The sequence below is a fragment of the Prionailurus viverrinus genome, chromosome C2, assembly GCF_022837055.1.
Source record: "Prionailurus viverrinus isolate Anna chromosome C2, UM_Priviv_1.0, whole genome shotgun sequence".
NCBI lineage: Eukaryota > Metazoa > Chordata > Mammalia > Carnivora > Felidae > Prionailurus > Prionailurus viverrinus.
In genome coordinates, this window is record NC_062569.1 from 97,727,970 (window position 1) to 97,755,203 (window position 27,234).

General features: G+C 39.6%; 1 protein-coding gene across 1 annotated transcript in view; it reads right to left on the reverse strand.

Moving 5' to 3' along the window:
* The window catches only part of GAP43 (growth associated protein 43), a 101,087-nt gene extending 74,725 nt beyond the window's left edge, over positions 1-26,362 (reverse strand). The window contains exon 1 of the mRNA XM_047876376.1: positions 26,257-26,362. Within this exon, the coding sequence (XP_047732332.1) occupies positions 26,257-26,286 (30 nt within the window). The 5' untranslated portion in view covers positions 26,287-26,362. The remainder of the gene's footprint in view (positions 1-26,256) is intronic.
* Between the last annotated feature and the right edge of the window lie 872 nt (positions 26,363-27,234).

A 27,234-nucleotide genomic window follows, 5' to 3' on the forward strand; every position in this document is an offset into this window, starting at 1 on the left:
CATATAACCCATGCTGGAAATCAAAACCATGATCTTCCTTACCAAACTAGCTCTTATTTTCAAGTTTATCAATTTTGCCAATAGTATTTCTACTCTATTTATCTAAGCTGGAAATCTTACAATCATATTTTATTTCTCTACCCATCCCAGGGCAACTTAGGGGCATTGGCATGGCTTATTGGGTTCAGTGGGTTTGAAATGGGCGATGCAGTTCAATGTTAGAAATATTGTCCAAGGCTAGAGAAGACAGCAGGACTAAGAGGCCAGTAGAAGAGAATCCCCAATCTCAGGCAAGGGAAGGAATTCCTGATAGAGTCCACATGAAGGAGTCAGAATCAGAATGTGGGAAATAGAGCTAGCAATCCAAGAACTAGGGAATTGAAAATGGGGAGCAAGTAAGTCTGTAGAAAGGTCTATCTGTAAAAGAGTAAATGCCTAAAACAAGGGCTGTTTTTATAACTTGCTTTGTCATACAACCTATGCCACATGTCACCTGGTCCGAAGAATGGGAAGAATCACAGGCCAAATGTATTGACAGAGACTTTGCTTCATGCCCTCTAGCCTCTGATATTGGTCCATTTTCCTCAAAAGGGCCACAATTAGCTTTATATTTCAATTCCTTTAGTTGTGAACACCATTTCATCACTCATATTTACAAAAGTAATAATAACTTCTTTTTAAAAATGTGTTTATTTAGTTTTGAGAGTGAGGGAGAGAGAGAGAGAGAGAGACAGCGCACATGTTGGGGGGAGAGGCAGAGAGAGAGAGAATCCTAAGTAGGCTCTGTCAGCACATGGCCTGACATGGGCTCAGTCCCATGACCCTGGGATCATGATCTCAGCCGATATCAAGAGTCTGATGCTTAACCAACTGAGCCACCCAGACGCCCCAAGTAACAATAACCTCTTAACTCATCTTCCAGTCTCCAGTCTCCCTAGGCAATCCCTCTCATGCATATGTGCCCTAAATACCTCTTCTATCATGTCACGCCTTTAGCCAAAAGCTGCTAATGACACAAATTTCTTACCAGGGCAAACCAGTTTTGTTTTTTTTTGTTTTTTGTTTTTTGTGTTTTTTTTTTGGCTAGGCCTCATCTACACACCGATTTCCTCCCTAATTCTCACCATTAAACACTGCACTTTTCTCAGGATGTTCCCCTCAAAGCTGCACAATTTGTTCTTTATCACTCTGTGTAGCCAGAATGCCACTTCTCCTCTCCTCTTGACCACACTCTACTTTTCTCATCCCTAAAGTCCTCATGCTTCCCTGCCTCCTCCAGTGCACATCTGTCATGGCCCCTGTATCCTTTCATTACAGACTACCTTATTTCATTATTTTCATGAGTGCCATTCCACAGTTTGTGTGGATTCCTTAAACATAAGTCTTTTCTCTCCTAAATGGTGGGGTTTACATTCTCGCAATTGACACAATATGTCCTCAGAGTTAGGCCCACAGTACAAGCTCAGGAAATACAAGTTGGTTGCTATTTTCCTGGAAAAAGATACTTGATATATAAAAAAAAATATGAGAAATGGATTTCTAAAATATAATGTAGTATCAAACGGCAATAAGTGCCAGTGGAGGGGTCTCTGTGATTGGGATTTTTCCTGATTATATCTTCACTGTAAGAAATGATAATCTAGTTAGGGCACTGCAAATATTTCTGAGGGCTTATGTTTAATTCAGGATACCTATTGAGCTTTCCCTCCTTTGTCTTGAATTATTTCTAGTGTTTTCCATTTCTTCAGAATGATTTGAAGCATGTGCTCACTCTCTTTCCCTCTCTCATTATACCCTTTCTGAACCTCCATTGGCAGCAACCATCCCTAAATCCTTGCTACATGATCAAGGCACATGATACAAAGCTTGAACACTATAATCTTTAAAAAAGATTTTTTTAATGTTTATTTATTTTTGAGAGACAGAAAGAGACAGAACATGAGTGGGGGAGGGGCAGAGAGAGAGGAAGACACAGAATCCGAAGCAGGCTCCAGGCTCTGAGCTGTCAGCACAGAGCCCGATGCGGGGCTCGAACCCACAAACAGAGAGAACATGACCTGAGCCAAAGTCAGACGCTTAACCAACTGAGCCACCTGAGTGCCCCATTGAACACTATAATCTTGATGTCTTCTTTGACTTCTATCCTTGACCAAAACGCATGGGTTAACTGAGCCCTTCTTGGCTCCAATACATAGGGGAAAAAAAAAAAAAGGTAAAGAAAGAAAGACAAGACAGAAAGAATGACCCAGCAGAGTAGTAATTAGTTGTATAAGCAAACCAAACCTGGGAATGACAGTTTTGGAAGTTTCCACTGTGCCTATAAACAGTTGGCATAAGCAGAGCTGCTTGCAGGAAAAATCTTTATAGGTCACAAATGTTGGACAGATTGGTGGCCTAGGCCAGACAATCTGTTTATCTAAGGCTGACTTACCCTTGGCCCTGAGTTTCTGGACCCTGACAGTGAGGAAATATTAGGAGAATCTGAAATCATGGCTTAAGCTCATCAAAAAGCATAATCTAACAGCTTTGGTTTTAGTATCAAATTTTAAACCTTAAAAGTTAGTCCAATGCTTAATTTTTCTAAATTATTGTTAAACCAGAATGCTGATAAGTGATAATTGACCATAGCCTTAGACACAAACTAGAAATCTCAGTAATCCCTAAAATTCCATAGTTTGGGTTGGTGTGTTTATGTATGTGTTTGCATGCCATTTTTTTTTTAATTTTTTTTTTCAACGTTTATTTATTTTTGGGACAGAGAGAGACAGAGCATGAACGGGGGAGGGGCAGAGAGAGAGGGAGACACAGAATCGGAAACAGGCTCCAGGCTCTGAGCCATCAGCCTAGAGCCCCACGCGGGGCTCGAACTCACGGACCGCGAGATCGTGACCTGGCTGAAGTCGGACGCCTAACCGACTGCGCCACCCAGGCACCCCTGCATGCCATTTTATTTTTCATTTTTTGGGAACTCTTTTTCTTAAGTATTTATTCATTGAGAGAGAGAGAGAGAGAGAGAGAGCGCACTTGGGAGGTGCAGAGAGAGAGGGAGAGAGAGAAAATTCCAAGCAGGCTCCACACTGTCAGTGGAGACCCCGACGCAGGGCTCAAACTCACAAACCATGAGATCATGACTTGAGAGGAATAAAACTAAATTGAATTAATGAGGCTTCATTCAATAAGAGAAAGTGTCTGAAATACATTAAGGAGGTTGGGGACATTCTTTGTGGCAACAAGGGACGAATACTCATCGGATTACAAATATCCAAATTGAGTATTTAGCTCCCATCTCTTGGTAAGCATAGAGAATGGTCAGGCACAGTGACAGTTGACAGGATCAAGACAAGAATACAAAGGCAAAAGGGGTCACTAAATTAACTGCTCAGAGCTTCAAGGACTCTACTTTGGTCTCTGTATCTGACTTTTTGAATGATGAGGGGTAAACAAAATTTTGGTTGGGCCTCTGTACCCTTGTAAGTGAGGTTAACCTAATTTCTCTCATTTGAAGAATGTTGTAAATATATAGCAAACATGAAATATCAGAGATACTCCAGCAAAGGCCAAACTCCAGCCTCACAAGGATATCATGAAAAGGAATTAATGAATCCTGTAGAGGGGACAACCATATCTGATTCATATTTTTAGTCTACATCTTTTAGTTTATAGTAGGTACTCAATAAACATTTCCTGATGAATAAATGAATGATGCATTGTTTAGTTGACTTCTAAAATCCCTTCTAGCATTGACATACTATGAAAGAGGTAAGTGATCTACTGATAAACTAAAATAATGTAAGGGCCAGCCACACATGTACCTTAAAGATATCTTTCTCTGGGGAAAGATGTAAGATTGAATAATAGCTTTGTTAGGCTTCCTGCTCCAACAAGACTGTCAGATGGACCTAGGCATGCTGAACACACCTTACATTAGCAGAGTTCTCATCACACTTCTGCCTGGAATAAAGCCTCTGATGAAAATTGGACTTTGAGAATGCCAGTGGGGGACTAGATTTTGATTCAAGATCAGCTTATAACCACAGAATTCAGTGCCATTTGCCATTATACATTTTAATCTTCAATTCCTACGAATCAAATTTCTTCTTACAATGTCTTGGGATGTCATTAAAAGATTCATTTAAAAATATATACATATATCCATTTATAAGTCACTAATGCTGTTAAAAGATATACACAGAATTCTAGCTGCAACCACAATCATGTGGAGTCATGGCATACTCAGCAACCATAAAGGATTTTTCTTTTTCCTTGCAACTTGAATCTTTTCTAGAAGATCTTGCTATTTTTATCTTGGAATGTTTTTGCCATGTTGGCTCTTGGAAGATTAACCTGGAATGCAAATAGGACATGCGATGGGTGTTCTATCTTACTCAGTGTTTAGAATGCCTCATGGTGTCTGACGTTCTGCTACAGGTTTGTTATCCTTTCTCAACCAGTGTTTGAACCCCTCCCACTCTCACCCATTCATCACCCTGATAGTCCTGTCCAAAGACTATCAGGTAAAATACAATAATCAGTCAAAGCCAGATGGTGCCAGTGGCAAAAGCAAGCATTTCCCCTTACAGCACCCACCATACATAAATAACTAATACCGTGACATTTGACAACTTAATGAGTATAAATTTACCACAGCAGGAAAATCCTCCCCAAATATTTAAACAATTAAAATGTAAAAGAAGAAATGAGTAAGCATTTTGTAGTGGTAGGCAGGGCAAAATTTCTCTTTAATTATTCTTAGGTAATCTAACCACGTATCTGGGACTGACAAATCAGCAGAAAGAAATATACAGGATGCTACTGGTCAAGAGTAAGGGATAGAACTCAAGAAAGACGTGGAGGATAGAGGAATGGATGTATTAGCTATAGCACATTTTTAGCTTATTGTTGTTACTGCATCTGAGCAGAATTTAAATTCATTATTCATTCAAGAAATATTCATTGAGCATCTAATAAGTGCCAGGCCGTGTACGAGGTGTCAGAAAATATCAGTAGCTAAGAGTCAGGAAGTTTACATGCCACTGGTGTGAACAGATAATAATAAATAAATATCTTGGGTGGATATAAAGTCTAGAGAGAAAAATGAAAAGAATAAAAGGGGCCAGAAAGGGAGTATAAGGGTGGGAGTTGCTTTATATGGAGTGAGGAGAGAAAGCCTCCTTGATGAGATCTACACAGCTGAGATTCTAGCAGAGCCCTAAGAAAGTCAGGAAGCGAGTCAAGAGAATAGGTGTAAACAAAGCATTTCAGGCAGAAGGAACAGCAAGTGCAAAGTCCTGAGGCTGTTGCAGTAATCCAGGTGAAAAAGAGTAGCTTGGGCCTGATTTCTTGAGTATTGGGTTGCATCAGTCAAATTCTTGGCTGCAAGCAATAGAAGCTAGACTGCATTAGGACAATATCAGAGCTCACAGTATTAATGGGAAAGCCAGGGATGTGGCTGGAAAAACAGGCAGGAAGCAAGAAAAGCAACCTGAACCCAGGAAACACAGGCAAGCCAAGACCACCAACTGGTTAGGAGATCAGTCTGTGGACACCACCGCCACCAGATCCTGGATGCCCCCACTGCTGAGGATAATTTCTAATTGTCACTGCATGTTTGCATTGCTCCTTGAAGATTCAAAATGGCTGAGTCTAGATCCTGAGATGCTCACATTCCAGTCACCTGGAAATGATGGGCTGCTTTAGCTTCTAACTGTATGCCAGGCTCAAAGTTCTATTCCTATCTTATTGGCCACATCTGTAAGATAGCTAATTATATCTTTGGGTTCTAGACTCTAAGAACCAATACAGATTAGCCCTAAAGAGCATTGAGAGTGCAAGGTGTACAAAATCTAAATCAATGACATTAATAACTCATTTTTCAGTTAGCTAGTTGTATGCTCACTAAACCTCAGACATGCATACACGTACACACACACACACACACACACGCACCAAAGTCCAGAAACTAATCCTTGAAGAATTCCTACAAAAAGATACCTAGACGTAAGATTCATTTAACATAGATACAACACCATCATCGACAGCATCAACTATAAAAAGCCATAGCTAACATTAAGTGCTTATATATGCCAGTGCTTATATATAGTTCTAAGTATTTTATACATATTAACACATTTAATCCTTAAAAATCTTTTAGAGTCATGGCATTTAAGCCTTAATACTTGTCAATGTTCTTATATTCACAAAACTCAACCTCCAGGCCTCCAAGACAAGATGGGTAGTTATACCTAATGAGAAAAAAAACACTTGTTTATTCCTATAATGGGAAGCTTCCTTGAACAATTAGGAAAATACAACTGAAATTAATAATTATCTAGGAGCAGTTTCTAGAACACAGACTTTAAAATAGACACACATAGGTCTGCCATACTAAAGGGTGAAGAGTGGTTTTTTTTTTTCTAAATTAAAAAAAAAACGTTTATTTATTTATTTTGAGAAAGAGAGAGCGCAGGGGAGGGGCAGAAAGAGAGAGGGAAAGGGAGAGAATCCCACACAGGATCCACGTTATCAGTGCAGAGTCCAATGTGAGGCTCAATCCCACAAACTGTGAGACCATGACCTGAGCTGAAATGAAGAGTCGGACACTTAATTGACTGAGCCACATTGCAACCCCCAAGAGTGTTTCTTTTTTAAAAATTACTTCTATGTTTCCTGTATCTTACATAGTTTCTGGCATAGGACATGATTAATAAATGTCTGTTGAATGAATAAATGACTTCCATATAATATTTGAAGAAAATATCTCCCCAAATTCATTCTGGTAAAAAAGACTAATTGAAAAATAAGATGAATGAGTCAAAAGGTAGAAAAGAGAAAGATAACTTTTAGTCTTCATTTGTAAAAGAGTCCTGTCTACTGCTGAACCACGTAAATGCTGACATCACAGGTTTACAATATTTAGGAATTTGTACATCTGGAAATTGAGACTATGATGCTCTTTCATCCTCTGAAAGAAGTAGTACTGACGTAGGAAGGAATTCCTGGTCAGCCCTTCCTGCGCTGAATGACCTTGATCACACAAATGCCAACACTGGCACCATGAAAGGCTGGATGCGGATCAGTGTGCCAAAACTCTGCTCCCTAGGCTTCCTCAGAGGGGCCTCTGGGGAAGGAGGGCGTCGTTGACCAGACGGATCTCTGAGCCTCCAAGCTGTTTGGCCACAATGGCAACTTCATCTGTTTTATATATTTGGGATTCCAAGAAATACCTGGGACAAAAAGTTTCTGTGGCTAAAGAGAAATTAAATAAACAAAAAGGCTACAAAAATTGTAAAATCGGGGCACCTGGGTGGCGCAGTTGGTTAAGCGTCCGACTTCAGCCAGGTCACGATCTCGCGGTCCCTGAGTTCGAGCCCCGCGTCGGGCTCTGGGCTGATGGCTCAGAGCCTGGAGCCTGTTTCCCATTCTGTGTCTCCCTCTCCCTATGCCCCTCCCCCGTTCATGCTCTGTCTCTCTCTGTCCCAAAAATAAATAAACATTGAAAAAAAAATTGTAAAATCTCCTTAGCCCTCCTAGTCAATGATAATTATCACCATCAGGCATAGCATGAAAAAGGATGAAAACTTTTCCCTGGGAGAGTAAATAAAAAGGTAGTGAGGTAAACTGCAGACCCAGGATGTGCAAGCACTGGACAGTGCCTTGTGAAATCGAAGAAGAGAACTCATGAATGGCATTGAAGCAGCATCTAGGGAAACAGGAAAGGACAATACACAAGTACACTTATAAAACATATATGAATGCTCTCTCTCTTTCTCTGACTATGTATGTGTGCATATGTATATATATGCAACATATACCCATACACACAAACAACCTGGGGGAGGAGGAATTATTAGGGAGGTTACTATAGTGATTGCAGTATGGGACCAGATGGGGAATGAAGAAAAGTCTGAAATGATTTATTAAGGAGGGGATTTTCAAAAGAATTTTTGGAAGCAAAACATGGTTTGGCAGAATGGAGGAGAAAGAAAGCATTTCAGGTGGAAAAAATAGCACCACTTATGGTTAGGAGGTAATAAAAGCTTGTGTGTGTAGAATGCCTAGAATATTTTGTTAGCCCCTCATCTATTCTATCCTCTAATCTTCTTGTACCTACATAGGCCTGACCTGTGGACCCCCCACTGGAATCTAGAGAAATTCCCTTAGTTTCAGAGAATTTGGCTGAAATTGGTTTAATCGAACAACCCAGATTGATTAGCTCTTCCTGGAGTATGATAAAATAAATTACTGGCAACTTAAAAATTTACAGTGGCCTGACACTGCAGGTTTCTGGGTATATATCAATCGAGAACCCAGAGCCTTGATGCAGAAATGAACCCAGAGCCTTGATGCAGAAATGGTTTTCCACCCTGTTGAGGGTTCTCTCTTGAGAGCAGCCTATGGAAAAGTCTGTGGAAAGTGGAAGCAAAACCTATATGGCTAGATCACTGGGATGGAATGCAAATCCTCATCTAGAAATGGTTCCAAGTGGTTCCACCTATGTATTGTGGGTCTTCCAATGTTACACCATATCCCACCAAACCAACCTCTCTTATGTTGAATACTTGCTTCTCTCATCTACTCTCTCAGCCACCCAAACTACGCATGCATCTTCTCCACCTCCCACATCATTACCGAAATAAAAAATGTACAACTGAGAAAAGTGACTCATTTTTTTTTTTTTTTTCAGCTGAAGTCTGCCTCATCTTGCCTTCCTTATGTTCATCCATTCCCTAAGCAGACAAATTATATTTCTTTGGTCCTTCCCAATTTTGATTTTAGAGTGAGCATTACCCCAAACTATAAATGAGATGTGTTTCCAAAGTTTGTTTTGCAAGTTAGCAGCTTGAAACTTAGAATATCATTTCCTGAAGAAATAAATTTGAAAGAGCGTTTAAGTTTTCCAGACCAAAAATGTATATTTAATCTCTCTATGTTATTTAGCTTTGGTTTAAAGGGACTTGGCTACTAATGACCATGGTTCATTCTTCTCCCTTCTTGAATCTCATAAGTATACTTACAAAGGAGGCAGACTAAATTGAAGAATATTTCTCCCTCTCCAGAATTCTAAAGAAGAGCCCATTCCTTCTCAGTTTCATTCCCCAGAAGGAATCCTGTTTTTGTGTGTAAGAGACATAAGTTAGATGTTGATAACTCAATGATTACCTGGCCATTCGTTTCTTCATTCCCCTGTAAGTAAATCTACTAGTATCTTTCTGTTTGTTTATCAGTTTGGGGATAGGTACAGCAACATCAGACAGATGGATGCTTCTATAGCACACATACAGGGACCAGGAAAAACAACAACAATTAAACATGCACATTTTTTCTAACTAGAAATTTATTTTTTTAATATATTTATTTATTTGTTTGTTTGTTTGTTTGTTTTTTTAATTTTTTTTTTCAACGTTTATTTATTTTTGGGACAGAGAGAGACAGAGCATGAACGGGGGAGGGGCAGAGAGAGAAGGAGACACAGAATCGGAAACAGGCTCCAGGCTCTGAGCCATCAGCCCAGAGCCCGACGCGGGGCTCGAACTCATGGACCGCGAGATCTTGACCTGGCTGAAGTCGGACGCTTAACCGACTGCGCCACCCAGGCGCCCCTGTTTGTTTGTTTATTTAGAGAGAGTGTACATGACTGCTTAAGTGGAGTAGAGGCAGAGAGAGAAGGAGGGAGAAAATCCCAAGCAGGCTCTATACTGTCAGTGTGGAGCCCAGTGTGGGTCTCAAACCCATGAACTGCAAGATCATTATGATCTGAGCAGAAACCAAAAGTAGGACTCTTAATTGACGGAGTCACCCAGATGCCCCTCTAACTAGAAATTTAAAAGAATGAAAGGAGAGGGAGAGTGCTTACATGAATATACAGATATAGGTCATATCATTAACAAAGACGAAGGATATAAAACCTCACCAAGATCCCTGTGGGTGCAGTACCAGAAGACATCAGTTTTAGGTACTAGGAAAGGGCTTGATGTTTAGCACTAGGCTTAGGAGGCAGATGAATGGGTTAAAAAGACTACAGCAGTATATTTTAAATGGCTACTTACCCTTAGCCCAGATCATAAGAAGTTCATAGTGTCAAGTATGGTTATCTTTCTGTCTATGTTGAAGTATCTCTCTACAAAATGGTGACTGTTATTTGCTGAAGCAACCAGCTGGCACCACTTGGGTGAAATCCAAGTCTGTGTAGTCTTAGCTCTGTGAGATATCTATTAGGTGCCCAATTATAAACTGTGCCAGAGTGAGCAGATTCCATGATTGATCAGTGAAACTGGGTGACTTTTGCCTTAGATCTAACCAAATTTTGCTCTCACTTACTACTCACTAGACCCTGATATTTGCTCATTTGTGTAGGCTCCATTTACTCAACTTTTATTTAATGGGAGCCTAGTATGTGCAAAGCATTGAACTACAGCTACACATAGGCAATAAACGAAACATGATTACTACTTTAATGGAGCTCCTCGTATAGCAAAAGAGCCAGATATTCATGTAAATGAATATTTATAATAAAATCTGTTGCAAGTTGTAGCAGAGGTATATACTAACATAATAATGCAGAAAGGAGAAGATCATCATATCTGCCTGGAGGATGAGGGAATCTCCACAAAACCACTCTAGCCACATTATGTAAATAAATTAGAAATGTGTTATATAAAAAGAAGAGAAAGGAAGACATTCCAGACAAAAGGAACGGTGTTTAGAAGGGAGGGAAAGACAAAACAATATAGGTTATTCCATGAAATTATACAACTGCAATGGAGTGTAGGTTGTGAAGAGGGGTGGATGTTGAAGTTCAAAGAGATACACAAGAACCAGAAACTTAACAAATGTTTTTAAAAGAATCAAATTAAGAGCAATACTAAAAGAAAATAAAAGAGGTGGGGTGATGTGTTAGAAGGTGACTTTCCGAGGGATGCCTGGGTGGCTCAGTCAGTTAAGCATCTGACTTAGGCTCAGGTCATGATCTCACAGTTCATGAGTTCTAGCCCCGCATTGGGCTCTGTGCTGGCAGCTTAGGGCCTAGAGTCTGCTTTGGATTCTGTGTCTCCCTCTCTCTCTGCCCCTCCACCACTCTGTCTCTCTCTCTCAAAAATAAAATAAACATTAAAAAAGAAAAAAAGCAAGAGAGAAAGTGATTTTCCAGACACCACTCAGATGGATTTGCCACAGAAGGCCTCTCAAGTGAAGGCCAGAGAAAGGCCTTGAAAAAGGAATATACATGATGAATTTTTTTTTAATTTAAATGTATTTATTTAAATTCGAGTTAGTTGACATACAGTATAGTATTGGTTTCAGGAGTAGAATCCTGTGATTCATCACTTACATATAACACTCATCCCAACAAGTGCCCTTCTTAATGCCCATCACCCATTTAGCCCATCCCCCTACCACCTACCTCTGGCAACCTTCAGTTTGTTCTCTGTATTTAGAGTCTCTTATGGTTTGTCTCCATCTCTGTTTTTTATCAAATGTCCATTGACTGATGAATGGGTTAAGAAGATGTGAGATGCACACACACACACACACACACACACACACACATATGCACAATGGAATACTACTCGGCAATCAAAAAGAATGAAATCTTGCCATTTGCAACAATGTGGGTGGAACTAGAGTATATTATGCTAAGCAAAATAAGTCAGTCAGAGAAGCACAAATATCATATGATTTCCCTCATATGTGGAATTTAAGAAACACAACAGATGAACATAGGCGAAAGTTTTAAAAACTAAAAGGCCAATAGTCTTGGCAACCAAGCGTATATTTTATAAGTCTTGGTGATAATGAATTTGGTTTTGATTCTAAGTGGAATGGAAAGCTATGAAAAGTTTTTAAGTGGGAGAGTCACATGATCTTATAGGCACTTTAAAAACGACTACTCTGGCTATTGAGGGGAGAAAATTATAAGGTACTGAGGTTAAAAGAAAAGAAATTAGAAAGGAAAGTTATTGCACTTGTCTCCATGGAAGATGAGTGGGTTAGAGATGACAGAGGAGATGGAGAAAAAAGGAAAGAGCCAAGACATATTTTTGAGGTAGAGAGTGAGGGAAAGGAGGAATGAAAGGATATTTTGCTTTTTACTTATAGAAACTGGGAAAAGTAGTAGTATCTAGTGATACAAGAAAGATGGGAGGAATGAAGCAGGATTCTGTTTCCATTTAAATGACGGGATAAGAAAGAAGACATTGGAACAAGAAATGAACGATTTTTAAGGTATGTGGAGATTGGGGATCCTGTTGGTCATGAGACAAAGATTTCCAGTGGACAGTTAGATTTATAAAGCTCTAGGGCACATGAGGTAGTTTTGGCTAGAGAGCGTGGAGAATTTGAGACCCACTAGTCCATGTAGGAGTTGTGGGGATGAATTAGAAACTGCTGGAGTTTCTGCTGAGGAAGAACATGCAAGAATAAGGGTAAACACCTGGGTAATATCAAATTTTCAGTCAGTAGAGAAAAAGGTACTCAGAGGAGAGGGGGAGAGAGTATGTAACCAGAGATGCAGTAGAGAAAAATCAGCTAAAATAGGTGTTATAGAAGCCAAGAAAGTAAAGAGATTCAAGACAGAAGATATATTTCATGGTTTCAAATGTCCCAGAGAGTTCACTCAAGATAGCTATACTTGTCTTTCTGAGAGTTTACTGAGACTTCTATTTGTATTATATATTACCTCAGAGTCAAATGCAGAGCTATTACAGAATAGATACCCAGATATCAATCAATAATATGTGTTTCTTGAGCCAGCCACTGGATGTGATAACTTCAAAGAGTTTACAACCAGTTTGGAGAAATCAGGTACATATAAATATACATGGTCAATTAAGTAAGACTCTGTTTAAATGAATGCTGAAGAAATGGGACAGGTAATATATGCTACTGAAGATCTCAGCAGGGAAGAAGTCACAGAGAACTGTAGTAGTCAGAAAAGTCTTCACAAATAAGAGAACTCTTGGTTCAGGACTCAGGTTGGGTGAGACTGAGCTAGGCAGAAAGAGGACTTTGCAAATAGTGGGAACAACAATGAACAAAAGTATAGGGGAAGTAACACTTAAATTCATATTAAGTCTGGCTGGGCTAGGATGCAAAAGTGGAGGAGGAGCTTAGCTATGGAACATGTTACTTCCTAAGCCGGAAGGCCTTAGACACAACTTAGTCTAATACTCTTGTTTTATAAAGGAGATGACAACCCAGAGAGATTAAATTTGTTTAAATTCACAAGCCTAGTCAATGGCAGAGCCTTTAAAAGGCAAGGCAAGAATAGGAGATTGGTACCAGATTCTGAGGAGCCCCAAAAAACAATCATAAATAAATAAATTGGAATTAACCCTGTACACAAAGAAATACCATTGACATTTTGAGAAAAAAGGGGGGGGGGTGAAATGTAAGATTAACCAACAGGCAGAGTGCAAAGGCAATGCCAAATGCAAGGAATTTTGGTGACTCTCCAGCCTCTCACCTGGATCTTCTCATCTGAACCACAGAACACAAATAAATGATCTGAGTGATGATTTTCTCCATTCTCACAAGGATGGTATGTAACTTGTGTCAGTCCAGATGCATAGGAAAGAGGTTAATTCATTATGTACAATCATGGGTCTTAGGGCTTGGTTGTCTTTTAGATGGTTGGCTGAAAAAGGCTGACAGAAGAAGGAAAGGACAGATGTGAAGGATACTGCAAATAGAATTTGGTAACTGATATTATGGACTTTGTGAGGGAAAGAAGAATATTCCCATGTTATGAGCTGGGAAATTGGGAATGTTCTGGTATCACTAAAAGATATAGTAAAGGAGTTGGAGCTCTAATCTAGGGAGAAGATAATTAGTTTAACACGGGACTTCCTGAGGTACTAACAAAAAATAAAAGGAAAAAAAATATTTTTAGTACCTGGAAATCTTGGATTATGGGAAAATTAAATTTTCTTTCGGCTTACCTATAGTTCTTACAGTTTGGATCTTTATGGATGGATTTTTACAGTATACCCAAATTCAGTCAAAGTAACAATATTGATAAAATATATTTAATAAAATAAACTTTGGTTTGTACCTGGGTCAGATTCCAATGTTGCTAGAATGGTAATGCAGAATTGTAGAGGCCTGCAGAAAAATGCTTAAGTATTGAAAGATATAGTCTTAAATAAAATGGGACAATATGTGTGATGACAAAATTGCATTTCTTTTTTAAGCCAAGGATTGATAATTTCTTCACACTTAAGTGAGGATAAACCTGAATTTGGTCCTGAGGATGCTTGAGTATACTAAAGTATACTAGGGCCCAAACTTCTTAGATTCTTTCCTGAATACACATATTCTTGGGCTTATTATGGGCTTACTGCATCTTTCAGCTGATGTTCAGAAGTAAAGTCAGAGCCATCTGTGGTCATTAAAGTTCCCATGACAGTTTTTACTAGAAGGTTATGGCCCAATTCCAAACTGAGTAATTCTATTTTACAACTCCTCCTCCCTTTTCATTTATAGTCATCTTCATTTCCTCTTCTATACTGGTTTCACCCCAGAGGTGTAAGGTGTGAAGTTCAAAATGGAAGAAAGAATATGCAAGAAACTAGGTCTTCATGTTTTCCATACAACTCTCAGTATTGAACACAAATCTGGCTGAGTTATCAAAAGCTACCACCCTGTGTCTTTCTCTTTCTTTCTTTCTTTCTTTCATTCATTCATTCTTTCTTTCTTTCTTTCATTTGAGAGAGAGAGAGTGCAAGCTGGGGGTGGGGGGTGGCGGCAGAAGGAGGGAGAGAGAATCTTAAACAGGCTCCACACTCAGTGCAGAGCCCAATAAGGGGCTCCATCCCACAATCATGGATCAAGACCTGAGTCAAAATCAAGAGTCTGATGTTCAACCAACTGAGCCACCCAGGCACCCCCACCCTGTATCTTTCAATCAAAAGCAATCAAAGTGTAGAGGAACATTGAATTTATATTAGCATTAAAGACTTACTCAAATGAATACTAAATACCAACCTGATTTCTCCAGAGTAGCTTTCCCAGGTGATCAGAGTAAACAAGTCCTTGAGATTCAAGAGTTAATGAAAGATTGCAAAAGGTACTCTTCAGAAAAAAAAAAAAAAAAGTTTGAATATATCAAAACCCCAGGTCAGATCTGACTAAAGAAAAAGCCAACATTTTTTAAGTGAGATAATATAATTCTCTCCTTCCTTTTGAAAACCTCTGAAGTTCTTAGAAATATTAGTCAGATAAAACTTTGGAAGAAAAATTCTCCAAATGCCTAGAAATGGGGTAAGTTTACAATGGACTACTTAGAAAGTCTCACTACTGCTTTACATCTCTCAAATAAAATAATACCTTTTTAAACATGATTTGAAGAGAAAGAATTTGCAAGTGCAATGTCCACCAAATAATACCAAATACCTATTTCCCTTCCCCCTTGAGAATCCTGTATGTAAGAGTCTGGATAGCCAAACAGCTGTCTCAATACATGTACCTAGACATTTAACTACAAGTTAATCATTAAGAAACTGACAATAAGAAACTGAGAATTTTCTTTTTAAAGAAATTCTGTTTTGACTGGTGGGGTGGGGAGGTAAAGAAATAATGGAGACAATTGCCTATACTGGAGTTTGAATGGAATTGTGGAATGCATCTTTGCAATAGCTGTTAAGGATCCAACTTGGTGATTAGGAGGAGATTTGTACTTCTCAGTTTATACTCCAAGCAGGTAAATTGGTTTCTGAACCAAAGAAAAGTAACAGTAGGAAGGAGGATTTGAATTCTAATAGCTCCTACTCTAGCTAGTTCCTAGGCTAGTTGTGCCAAGAGATTCTGAAGCCCTTTATTTATTTATTTATTTATTTATTTATTTATTTATTTTAATTAAAAAAAAATGTTTATTTATTTTGAGAGAGAGAGGCAGAGCATGGGCAGGGGAGGGGCAGAGAGAGAGGGAGACACAGAATCTGAAGCAGGCTCCAGGCTCTGAGCCATCAGCACAGAGCCTGACACGGGGCTTGAACCCATGAGCAAGATCTGACTTGAGCCAAAGTCAGACTCTCAACCGACTGAGCCACCCAGGCACCACTGAAGCCCTTTAGATTTATATTCTGAAGCAGTCAATTTTTGCTTAACCTTTGGAGATCACTTTATTTATTTATTTATTTATTTTGCCTCATCTAGTTCTTTTATATAGTCATTAATGGGAAGATATTAGGGTCTTTCAAATATTCATTTAAAAATAACATTTTCTGAATAGTTATTGAAACTGGGTTTATAAATAATGGATGTAAGGCTAATTACCAAAATTCTACATTTAGAGCAAACTGGTGCATATGGAGACAACAGCTCAATATTTTAGAAAGTGCCAATTTGCTAAAAATAGATAAATATGATGATTATTGCTGGAATTGATTCAAGGACATTCAAAATGAGATGACTAATATCAAGGGGTAGCATTTCCCTGATACAAATCCAAGGGAGATGTTTTACACCCATTATTGCCCAATCCTTTCATAGAAATAAATCCCAAAAACTAAAAAAGAAAAATTAGAGCAAAGCCAGCCCAGGTCAAATTAGCAAGAATATATGATAGCTGGCATTCCTCTTAGACAGGTAGTACCTGCCAGAATTCAGCTCCTGGAAGACCTTGGAAACTCGGTGCTTATCAACTCCAGGTGTGGAGATTTGCCTTAACTTTTATTTTTTTTATGTATAAAAACTCATAGGATCAGTTATCTGTGTGGTTGCTGCTTCCTTTTTGAATCATCAGTGATGACAACCCTACCAAAAATAGGAATATATATATATATATACACACACACACACATATATGTATATATATACATATATATACATATATATGTATATATATATATATCTTTCTCAGCCAATTTATTCTCTTACTAGATGCACAGGTGTGGGCTTCCACAAATTGTGTCTAAACCGTGTGACTTGGCCCTTCCTTCCTTCAATCAGAGATAAGTGGTCTATTGGTAACTAGTTGATCCAAGAAGGATCCATCATATTCATTCATTCTCAGTCTTTCTCTGTTGTGAGTATGAAAAGATGATATATATACACATACATGTATACATGTATATTTATCTCTCATTTAGAATTTTGAATTGTGAGATAGTTAAGGTTATTAGTAACTGAGTCTTTTAAATGCAGAGCTCCAGAAGTAAAGTCTATGAATTCCTGCTCTTGAGATTACCAGATCTAATCTAGTTTCCATAAGCTTGGCTATTCAACTTCTTAATTTTGTGTGATAGCTAGTTTCCCTTCCATAGATCCTTTTCATAGACACTTAAAATTGATTTCTATTACCTGTAACCCATCAAAGTATACATAAATAATAGAAGTGTGTGTGTGTGTGTGTGTGTGTGTGTGTAAAGAGAAAGAGAGACTAAGAGAAAGACACAAGAGAGAGACAGTGGCTAGCATGAAGGATTAAGGGGTGATACTGACCATTAATAAACTAGAAACATCATCAAAGAAATAATTGTTTCCCTCTCTACACCAACTTATTTCAAAATTAATAGTTAATATGGCTTTCTATTAAACTCTATATGAGACCAACATATAAAAGATTTTCCAAAATATGCACATTTTTTCTACATTAGACTTCTAGTCCTGGACAAACTGATTCAATTATTACACTTTAAAATATTTTCAAATATATCCATATATTAGGAAATCAAATTCTTTGGGTTATAAAGTTCAATTGCTTATATGAGAATTGATAAATTTATTTTATTAAGTTGGTAACTTATGTCAGTCAATCAGGGACACAGGAAAACAGAAATGTCTTTTGTAGAGATCCTGAGACTTTAAAAGATAATACATGGCATTAGAGTTGGGTTGGAAAAGGTTCAGGATGGCATATCACTTCTTCTGATCACAGTTAATAACTGATGCAATGAGGAATCTTGAAGCTGTATGAAAATGGTGCTCAGGGGATAATCTTTGAACCGTGCTTCCCCAAGTCAGGCTTCATCCCCATTTTCAGTCTCCCAACCAACCTCATATGCCTATTCTTCTGTCTGACTGGGCCCTCATGTGATGGATGTGAGCACAGCATGCCTTATCTTAGTGCTGAGAACCCAGTTTAGAAGTGAGGTGGGGGTGGGGTTGGGGATGAGGGAGAAGGAGCCAGCTTAGCAAATGGAGAAGAGAAGAAACCCAAATGTGAAGGAAAGACTAAAACAGGAAAAAAGAAAAAGAAAAACAGTGGATATTTCTAAATGCATTTGAACTGATCCTTCGGGTTTCATGACAATTTGAACATTGGCTTATTTAAATTCTGTCACTGAAGTTGTTGAAGGAAATGGTAACGATATACTATGCTTCCATCCATTAGCATGGTTAATATTTACTCTGGATAATAAGAGAGGAGGGGTGGGAATGGCAGATAAATATATAGACACATTCTGTACAGAGAGCAAGGGTACCTCTTTGCAGAGAACCATGAATACCGTGGGTTTCAGTATGTGGAATTCCTCAATTGATAATGCCTTCCACTTGACAAACACATTGTTCGCAAAACACTTTTATTTTTATCACTTTATTTTGAGCCTCACACCAACCTAGTAAAAAAGGCAAGGCAGGATTTGGGAGTGTTCTTTTTATGTGCCCACTACATAGATGGATAAACTGAGGCTCAGAAATATTAAGTTACTTACCCAAGGTCACACGACAAGCAATTGGCAGAGCCAGCTCTAGAACCCAGGGGAAGGGTTTATTTCACTACAAAGACATGAAACAGGACATTAAACACAGAACATCTAAGAGAATAAGATCTGTAAATAATTAAGGACAGGAAATCTGGAGGGTCACACTCCCATACTATAACCTGAGTTCACTGCAAGTGAGCCACTCTGATCTAAGCAGACAGGAAAGGGAATTGTAACTTTGACCACAACCACCTTGTAAGGAGGACCAATAGAATTGAGTGTGCATTTACACAAAGCCAGCTCTGAAGAAGTTCACAGAATGGTCTTCTGTTCCAAAACATCTCCCCTAATGACCCATTATGGTATCTCTCCCTTCCTACTTTTATCAATGAATATTATTTATTGAGAAGCTACTATGTGCTAGACAAAGCTTAAAATATCTATTTTGTCTAAAACACCTATTTGGAAAGCTGGAAAGAACACTTTTTCTTGAAGTTCTCTTTTCATAGCTTCACACATCAAACACTAGCCTGGGCCAATGTCGCTTAATCAGAAAACTCCACCCGGACCTGAAGAGGAAGAACAAAAGAAAAACTCAAAGAAAGAGATTGAAAGAGATTGCAAGCAATGAGCAAGATATGGAATAAAGGTGTGGAGATTAGAAAATATTACCTAGCTTTAGGAGCTGAAGACCAACATCACCTATAAATCATTTTATCTTATTGCTCTTCTGAAGGCCATGCCAATTCAGTCAGAGAAAATATACTACATAGAGTCTGGCCAAGATCATGTTCATAGAAAGCTGTGGTTGCAGTTTGCCCTATGGTAGCCACAATAGGCCGACTTCAGAATCCAAATCCCTTCAGTCTATTAAAATGTAAGACAAAGTTGATCTGATTCTCATTCACATAACAGACATTTGAGGAGCTACTTACCATTTAACCCCCCTTTACCTCCATGAAAGATTTCCCTTTGTGGAACAGTATTCTGTGGATACTTCGGTGGGAAGGAAAGAAACCCAAAAGAAGACAAAATTGATTCTTGAACACAGGCCCCCCCTGAGCACAGGCCAACACTACATGTACTTTTGGAAGTTTGTGTATCAATGAAATAAATCAACTAAGTAATCAAGAGATTGAGTCAACATGTGTAAGTAAGCACTTGTGGGGTCCTAAAGGAAGGATACTTGAAGATCCAAGATTGGTAACCATATGTCTAACCTGGCACTATGCTAACCTCAGAGGGTGGACTAGTTTGCTGGGCTGGTGGTGGAAAAGGAGACTGAAGGGAGGTTTTCAAATAGTAACAGTTATAGTAGTTTGGAGAATTGCAATATAAATGGGCTCATTTTGTGCCTGCTTTCATTAAAAACTGATGGTTGTGCTACGTATAGGTTAATACTAAGAATCAATGATGATTAGCTTCACCTTAAAATTGGATGCCAATAGATTAAACAAAAATCTACTGGTTTTTGTTTATGTTTATGTTTATGTTATGTTTATGTTAAATCTAATGGTTCCATCCATTTAGATATGCCACAATTTATGGAAAGTTTGTAAGCCTGGTTTTGTATTAATTTAGGAAACATACAATGCACTGATAAAACCAGTTACTGTATGTGTCAAACATTGTGATAGGCCTGGAAGTAGAGAAAGAATTAAGACTCCACCCAAGCAGCTCACAGTAGAGATGACAGTTTGGGAAAAAAAAAAAAAAAAATGCTATGTAGTAAAACAGGTGATATGATTGTGATGTTATAAAATATAGCATAGTCACAAATAAAGTGGAACTTAGGAAGGTCAAGAATGGCTTCAAAGAGCTAACTCTGACAGAGGAAATGTGAATTTTCCAGGCAGGGAGAAAGTGTCATGTCAGTATGTGCAAAGGCACCAAGGCCTGAAATGCTGATGTGGTGTCATAAGGTGTGAGCAGGTATTTGAGGATGTCATTGGAAAGGTAGGCAAGATGGGGGCGCCTGGGTGGCTCAGTCGGTTGAACGTCCGACTTTGGCTCAAGTCATGATCTCAGGGTCTGTGAGTTCGAGCCTCGCGTTGGGCTCTGTGCTGACAGCTCAGAGCCTGGAGCCTGCTTCGGATTCTGTGTCTCCCTTTCTCTGCCCCTCCCCCGCTCATGCTCTGTCTCTCTCTCTGTCAAAAATAAACATTAAAAAAAATTTTTTTTAAATAAAAAAAAAAAAGAAAGGTAGGCAAGACTAGATCATGTCATCCATGTTGAGGACTTTATATTTTAGTTTACAGTTAACAAGGGACTACTGGTGTATTTCAACAAGGAAAATAAAATGACCAGATTTGCATTAGTTAAAGATTAAGTGTGGTGTTCTATGCAAGAAGAATTGGAGGAGACCAAGAGGGAGATAGGAAGTCTATGCAAGAAGCTATTGCCTTGGCCCAGATGAGAGGTAATGAAAGTCAGAACCAGGTTATTTGTGGTGGAGTTGAAAAGCAGAGGATGGATTCAAAAGCTTTTTACCTAGAATCAAAAAATTTATTATCTGGATGTGAGGATTGATAGAACGGACTGCCTCCAAGATTTCTCCCAGGTTCCTAGAACTCAGAAGCTGAATAGAAGGTATTATAGCATAAAAGTAGGAATCTACAGGAAGACTAAGTGGTACAACATAGAAGATACTGAAACTGGTTCTGTACATTATTGCGGGTGTCTGGAAATACCTAGACCTAGTGATATCCATGGATTAGGTGCTGAGGAAAATCTATAGTCTACAGATTTGGAAATCACCCAGTGGTTAAAACTCCCAACATGGATGACATCACCTAATGTATCAATGGATGTTCAATTAGTGTGTCGATGGATGCCATCTACTGGATCAAGATCATTAACCAGAAGATAATTGATATTTGGGGGGAGGAGAGTGAAAAAGCCAGCAAGAAGACTGAGAAAAGCTTATCTGAGAGGGAGGAGAGCCAGGGTAGCTGCCAGGGGAGACAAGTGAGGAATTTCAGGAAGAGGAAGGGACCACAATACAAAATACCAAAGAGATATCAAGTAAGATGGAAACTGAAGAGTCACTTTTTGTGGTGTCTTTTTCAGAATATGAAAACAGAAGCTATATTAAAGTAAATGGAATAAGAAATGAGGAGTGATGAAGAAGAGGAATCACCCATGACCAGAAGGAACTGTTCGCTAACAATAGGCACACAACAATCCTGACAAACTGGCAATTCCAAGCCAAGAGTCAACATCACAAAACTTGGAGAGAAAATTTTCTCACTTTTGTATTGATTTTGTCTTCACGTGAGTTTGGTTTAATCCCTACAGATACTCTTTAGGGTCAGGAAGTCGGGTTTTTGTTAGTTTGGTTTTATTTTTTATTTTTTAGACTCCATCTCATAGGAAGAAACTGAAGCTCAATATTATGTGATTCATTCAAGATCACAGAATCATTAATTGGCATACACTGAGGACTCTCAGCACAGTGCTCTTCCCAACACCTCAGAGAATGTTAAGCAGACTTCAATACAATTTTGCGGAGGCAACCTGACCACACTTCAAAAGGGAGAGCTGCCCATAATCACTTTTTTTGCTGGACAACAGACACGTTTGGCTGCCTGAATGCTTCTATGATAGCTAATAAGGAAGTGAATAATTAAATGCTGTATCTTCTCTTGAGATGACCTGCTACGTGCATCATTTGAAATGTTCCTTTAATATTAGAGGAAGATTTTAGACTTATCTTACTGTCAATGAGAACAAGGGAACATTTGGTTAATATATATATGTGCTCTACTGTTGACTGATAGAACACCCCCCCCCCTTCTTTATGAAGCCAGGTAAAACTGAAGTCTGTGGATTAATCAGCCCCAGGCACAACACTGACAATTTCACCATGACGGAGGCAAAAGGAGACCCTAAGCCACTCTCCCTCTCTGAACAGGAGCTCTGCCCTTTCGAATAAAACATGAAAGGAGGTTTCTGTAGTTTTGCCAACTCAGCAAGAGAGAAAATTAACCCTACATTTTCTTATCCCAATTGCCTCCGCATGGGTGTGGAGGGGGGACCTGAGTTGCAGGCTTACAGCCTAAGGGCACAGGGCTCATTGTGAATGCACCCTGGCATGGGCTAGAAGGAATTAGAGTCACCAGATATGAACTCATTTCTAGATTTACCATGAATTTTCTAAGGTTCCCTGCAAGTCCAGATAATTTGGCAGGAAAAAAAAAATGTCCTTAAATGATTGCTTCTTCTGTTTAAATTTGGATATGTGTGATAGAAATCACCATTAAAAAAAAACCAGTTTCAATTATATTAAGTAGAATGCCTCCATTTAATTAATTCACTTAGTCCCTGGGTGACACTGGGTGTGGCTCAGTGAGATTTAGGAGGAATCCAATTTATCACTAGGCGGAAGCGTCTGCACCAAGCGGCAAGGCGGCATCCTTCCACACCTTTCCAGCACTGCAAGGGAAAGGCGCAGTGAGGCTGGAATTCCAAACCACAGCTCACACTCTCTCAGATAAGATTTATTTGTTTTACGAGGAAAAAAGCAGATGTTGGTGGGGTTGAGAGGTGGGGCCGGGGGTGGGGCTACTTGCTTGCCCCGGTATTCTTTACACTTAGATTGCAATTTAAAATCCTTATTTTTAAACAAAGGAAACACCTCAGTTCTCTGGCTTTGTGGACTCAGATCCCATCTTGCAAGTTTTTCATCATCTGCAATATGCGTGGTAATTCAGCTATTTAAAGTTAGCCCCAAGATATTTGAAAATCACAAACCAATACAATCTCCAGGATTCTTTTATTTTATTCCTCCTCTGTCCACTCCTTTACCATCCTCATTGTCGCCCCATTCCCATTCTCTTCCTGCTCTAATATTCCAGAGTGGTAATTAATGGCTAATAAAGATCATTTACGCTTTCCTCTCACCCACTGGCCATGTATTACAACTCAGAAATCCAAGATTGCTTCTTTATGCGGCTCAAGTGGAAGAGGAAGGAAGTGCAATCCCTCCACCCCCTCCCACGTTTCTGCTGGATTTCATGGGTGTGGCAGAGTTTAGACCTTTGCAGGTTTTTGCCCTTGTTTTATTCCCTGTTAAGTACGAGGATGATGAATAGATGGCAGAAGGGTAAACACAATCGGGTTCTGCCTTGAATGATATAGGATCATTTCACGAACAAGCAGGAAACCTGTGTGAGACTTAAGTACTCACGCTATATAAATGCCAGTCAGTGTAGTATGGAGCCCACGCCCTGAATACACCATTTCCTTCTGTCTGATTTAATGGTACCCTAAATACTGACTTACGTGAATGATACACAACAGTACTCAAGAGGGCACATGACCATTTCACACAGAAGTACACATGTATGAAATGCATGGGTAAATACAATATCTATACCTTTCATTTTCTCTCTCGAATATGAATTATGCTAAGACACATGCGGGCATGTGGAATCTATACAGAGTACATGCATGACTGTTGTACATGGAGTATGCGGATGCTACACGCATTTACATGCGAATTTCTACAACTCCCTAAACACACAATTTCAGCTTTATCACTCTGCACATCCCAGTGAATGCTTGGGGCTGTTAGTGAGATAGAACCCAAGTAAAGGCAGCTGTCCCCTTTTTGGGAAGGGAATTATTTTAGCTTCAATTCCCTTTCTAAAATTATACTTGGTTTCCTTTGTTGAAGGGGGTGTGTGTATACTTGTATGTGTATACATATGGTGGCAAAAAGTTATAAACCGGTACATTTTTCTATCTGAAATTAAAGCTTTTCTAATGAATAGCATTGGCTTCCTTAGGGCTCCGCCTTCCTAAATTTTATTTCCTCAGCTCACCAGTGGGGTAACCTCAGAACCTTTCCTTGACAGTGTGCTTAACCCAGCCACCTGTATCTATTGCATTTATGTATTAGAATGAAGGAAGACAAGGAAAGGAAATGTCCTGGTTTGAAAAATGAGCCAATGGAGGCATCAATCTCTGGAACCACAGAACATTTTAGGAAAGTGGTGCATGTAAGACTCTCATGCTCTTCTTCAAACACTCCTATAGGATCCACACACAAAACCCCTGGGGTACCTGCTTTATTTATTTATTTATTTATTTATTTATTTAACTTATTTTTCCCATGCCTCTCCACCCTCTGCACCCACTGATCTGCTCTTCTGCTTGTTTCCCTTCCCCTCCCTCTTCCTTCTCCATCCTTATCACCCCCCACCCCTCCTTCCAGGGCGATGGCTAAATGTGCAAAGCTGGCAGGCTGTTTCGTCTCCACTCCCCTCCACCCCCTTCGGATTCAGCGAGTGTATTACAAATTGCCCAATACCCAATACCTGTACAGGAATAATGCCCAAATCCTATCTCTTGCACCCCACCCCTAAGGCAATCAACCTGCAAAGGGCTTTTTTGACCCAGACGGCCTCCCTTCCCACGAGTATGCACACACACGCGCGCACACACACTTCCCCACACCTCACACCCATTTTTTTTTTCTCTTTCACCTTCGCCAAAATCACTCAAACACGTTCCAATAAATGTTTGAAAGCTTCATTTGAAGAATGCCAGGGCACTGCCGGTTGCTGCAGAATACTGAACTCGTCATTCCTCCCCACCTTCAGCCCAATCAAGTTTCTAAAATGTCTTTCAAGAAATAAGTGAGCAATTTGCCATAGAAGAGAAACCTGGGTAGTGGGGGAGGGAACGAGGGGACTCAGATTCTCGCTAATCCCGTCCGTGTCCCTCTTCCTGATGAAAATGAGTCACCATGCTTATTATCCAAAATGTGAGCCCGTCTCCGGTCACTGACAACCCCAGGAAAGATGCAAGGGAAGGGAGAAGGGAAAAGACCTGATTTCCAACAGGTAATACTCGGCTCGTCTTTCCCATCCCATCGCAGCCCAAAGCTCCTAGGGGCGTGGTCCACCCTCTCCTCCGACCAGCTGGTGCACAATCGGCTACCGATCTTGGGAAGGGGATTTTCCCCTTCCACACGGCCAATTTCCCTCACAGCCCCAGTCGTCTTTAGCTTCTCTTAAAAAAAAAAAAAAAAATCTCAAAACACAGTTTCATTCATTCATTGAAAAATAAATAAATAAATCCTTCCCATGTTTTTCCATTAATACCTGCGCCCATTTGAAGCTCCTGCATGGACGAAATAAGGCTTCTTCCGCAGCACATGTGAGAAAATTGTACGACAGAACAAGCAACACTTATTACTGAATATTATTCCTTCACCCCGCTTTTTTGCAAATAATTTAAAGGACTGCCTCCCCATCTTGTAGGTAGAGTCCACATCTTCTCCCCACACCCCTCTCTATATCCACACCCGCAAAACCAGAGACCTAAAACGCTGAACATTCACTAAGAGCCCCCAAAATCTTATTTCTAGCCAAACAGGCATCTTTTTTTCTAACCTCATCCTAATTAGTAGCAGCGTTCCCAGACCAGAGCATGAAAGACAGACTGGAATAAAAGCTGGGATGCAACCATCAGTTACCATATGCTAAGGAAACGCGGGCACCATGGCCAGAGCACAAGCAGTTAAAATATTTTTTCCCCCTGCTTTTACAGGGAAATATTGCAGTCTGGTAATTTCACAACAGCAAGAAGTAAAAATCTTTAGCTCTACCTGTTTGGTTCTTCTCATACAGCACAGCATGGTTGTATCGTCCCTTGCCTTCTTCCTGCCTTCTCTCCTTCCTCCTCTCTCTTTCTTATTCCCCCCCTCTCCACCTCTTTTCTGCTCGCTTGCTCACTCGCTCTCTCGCGCTAGCGCGCTCTCCCTCTCCCTCCCTCCCTCTCTCTCTCTCCCTCACACACACCAGGGCAGTTAGCAGCAACTGTAAGGTCCACAGCTACTGCTCAACGCACATGCTCGCTCGCTCTCTCTCCCTCTCCCTCGCCGGCTCTCTCCTCTGCCCTCTCTTCCTCTCTTTTCTCCCCTTTCCCCCGTCTATCTGTCTTTTTCTTCCCTTTCTCTTTCTGAGAATTGTTCACTAGCTTTCAATGACTAATCACTTCCCCAGCCCCCACCCCCCTTCTAGACAGGCACCCCCCTCCCAGTCCCCTGCCAGCCTCATGAATATTTAAACATCTCCAATCTGGACCCAATTACCCACCGACTTTCCCACTGCATTGAGAGGATGGTGGGGTGGGGGTAGAGACGGATATTCCAGCCTGTTCTGGAGATTGGATGGAATGTGTTTTAGGGAAGAGGGGCTTGAGAAACGCTTGTATATCTTTACTAACTCTTCTCTTTTCCGATATCATAAAAGCAAAGAACAGCTATTCCCAATGAGTAGTCAGACCTGTTCCAATATAAGTTATATTTGCTATTTAGATTTTATGTACATTTAATAATTGTGAGGGTGAAGTTCTCTCAAAAAAAAATGAAACAATATGTAAATATCATACTGTATGTGTATGCTTCTCAGTATTCATATAATCTAAAATACATATATAAGCTTAAGTATGCACAAAAAAACATATCTTACAATATCCTTGAGAAATCCACATGAATATGTAGCATTTTAAACATTCTAAGCACTTGAGTTAAGAAATGATAACCAATGTTTAGGAATTAGCATCCATATCTAAAATCACATGG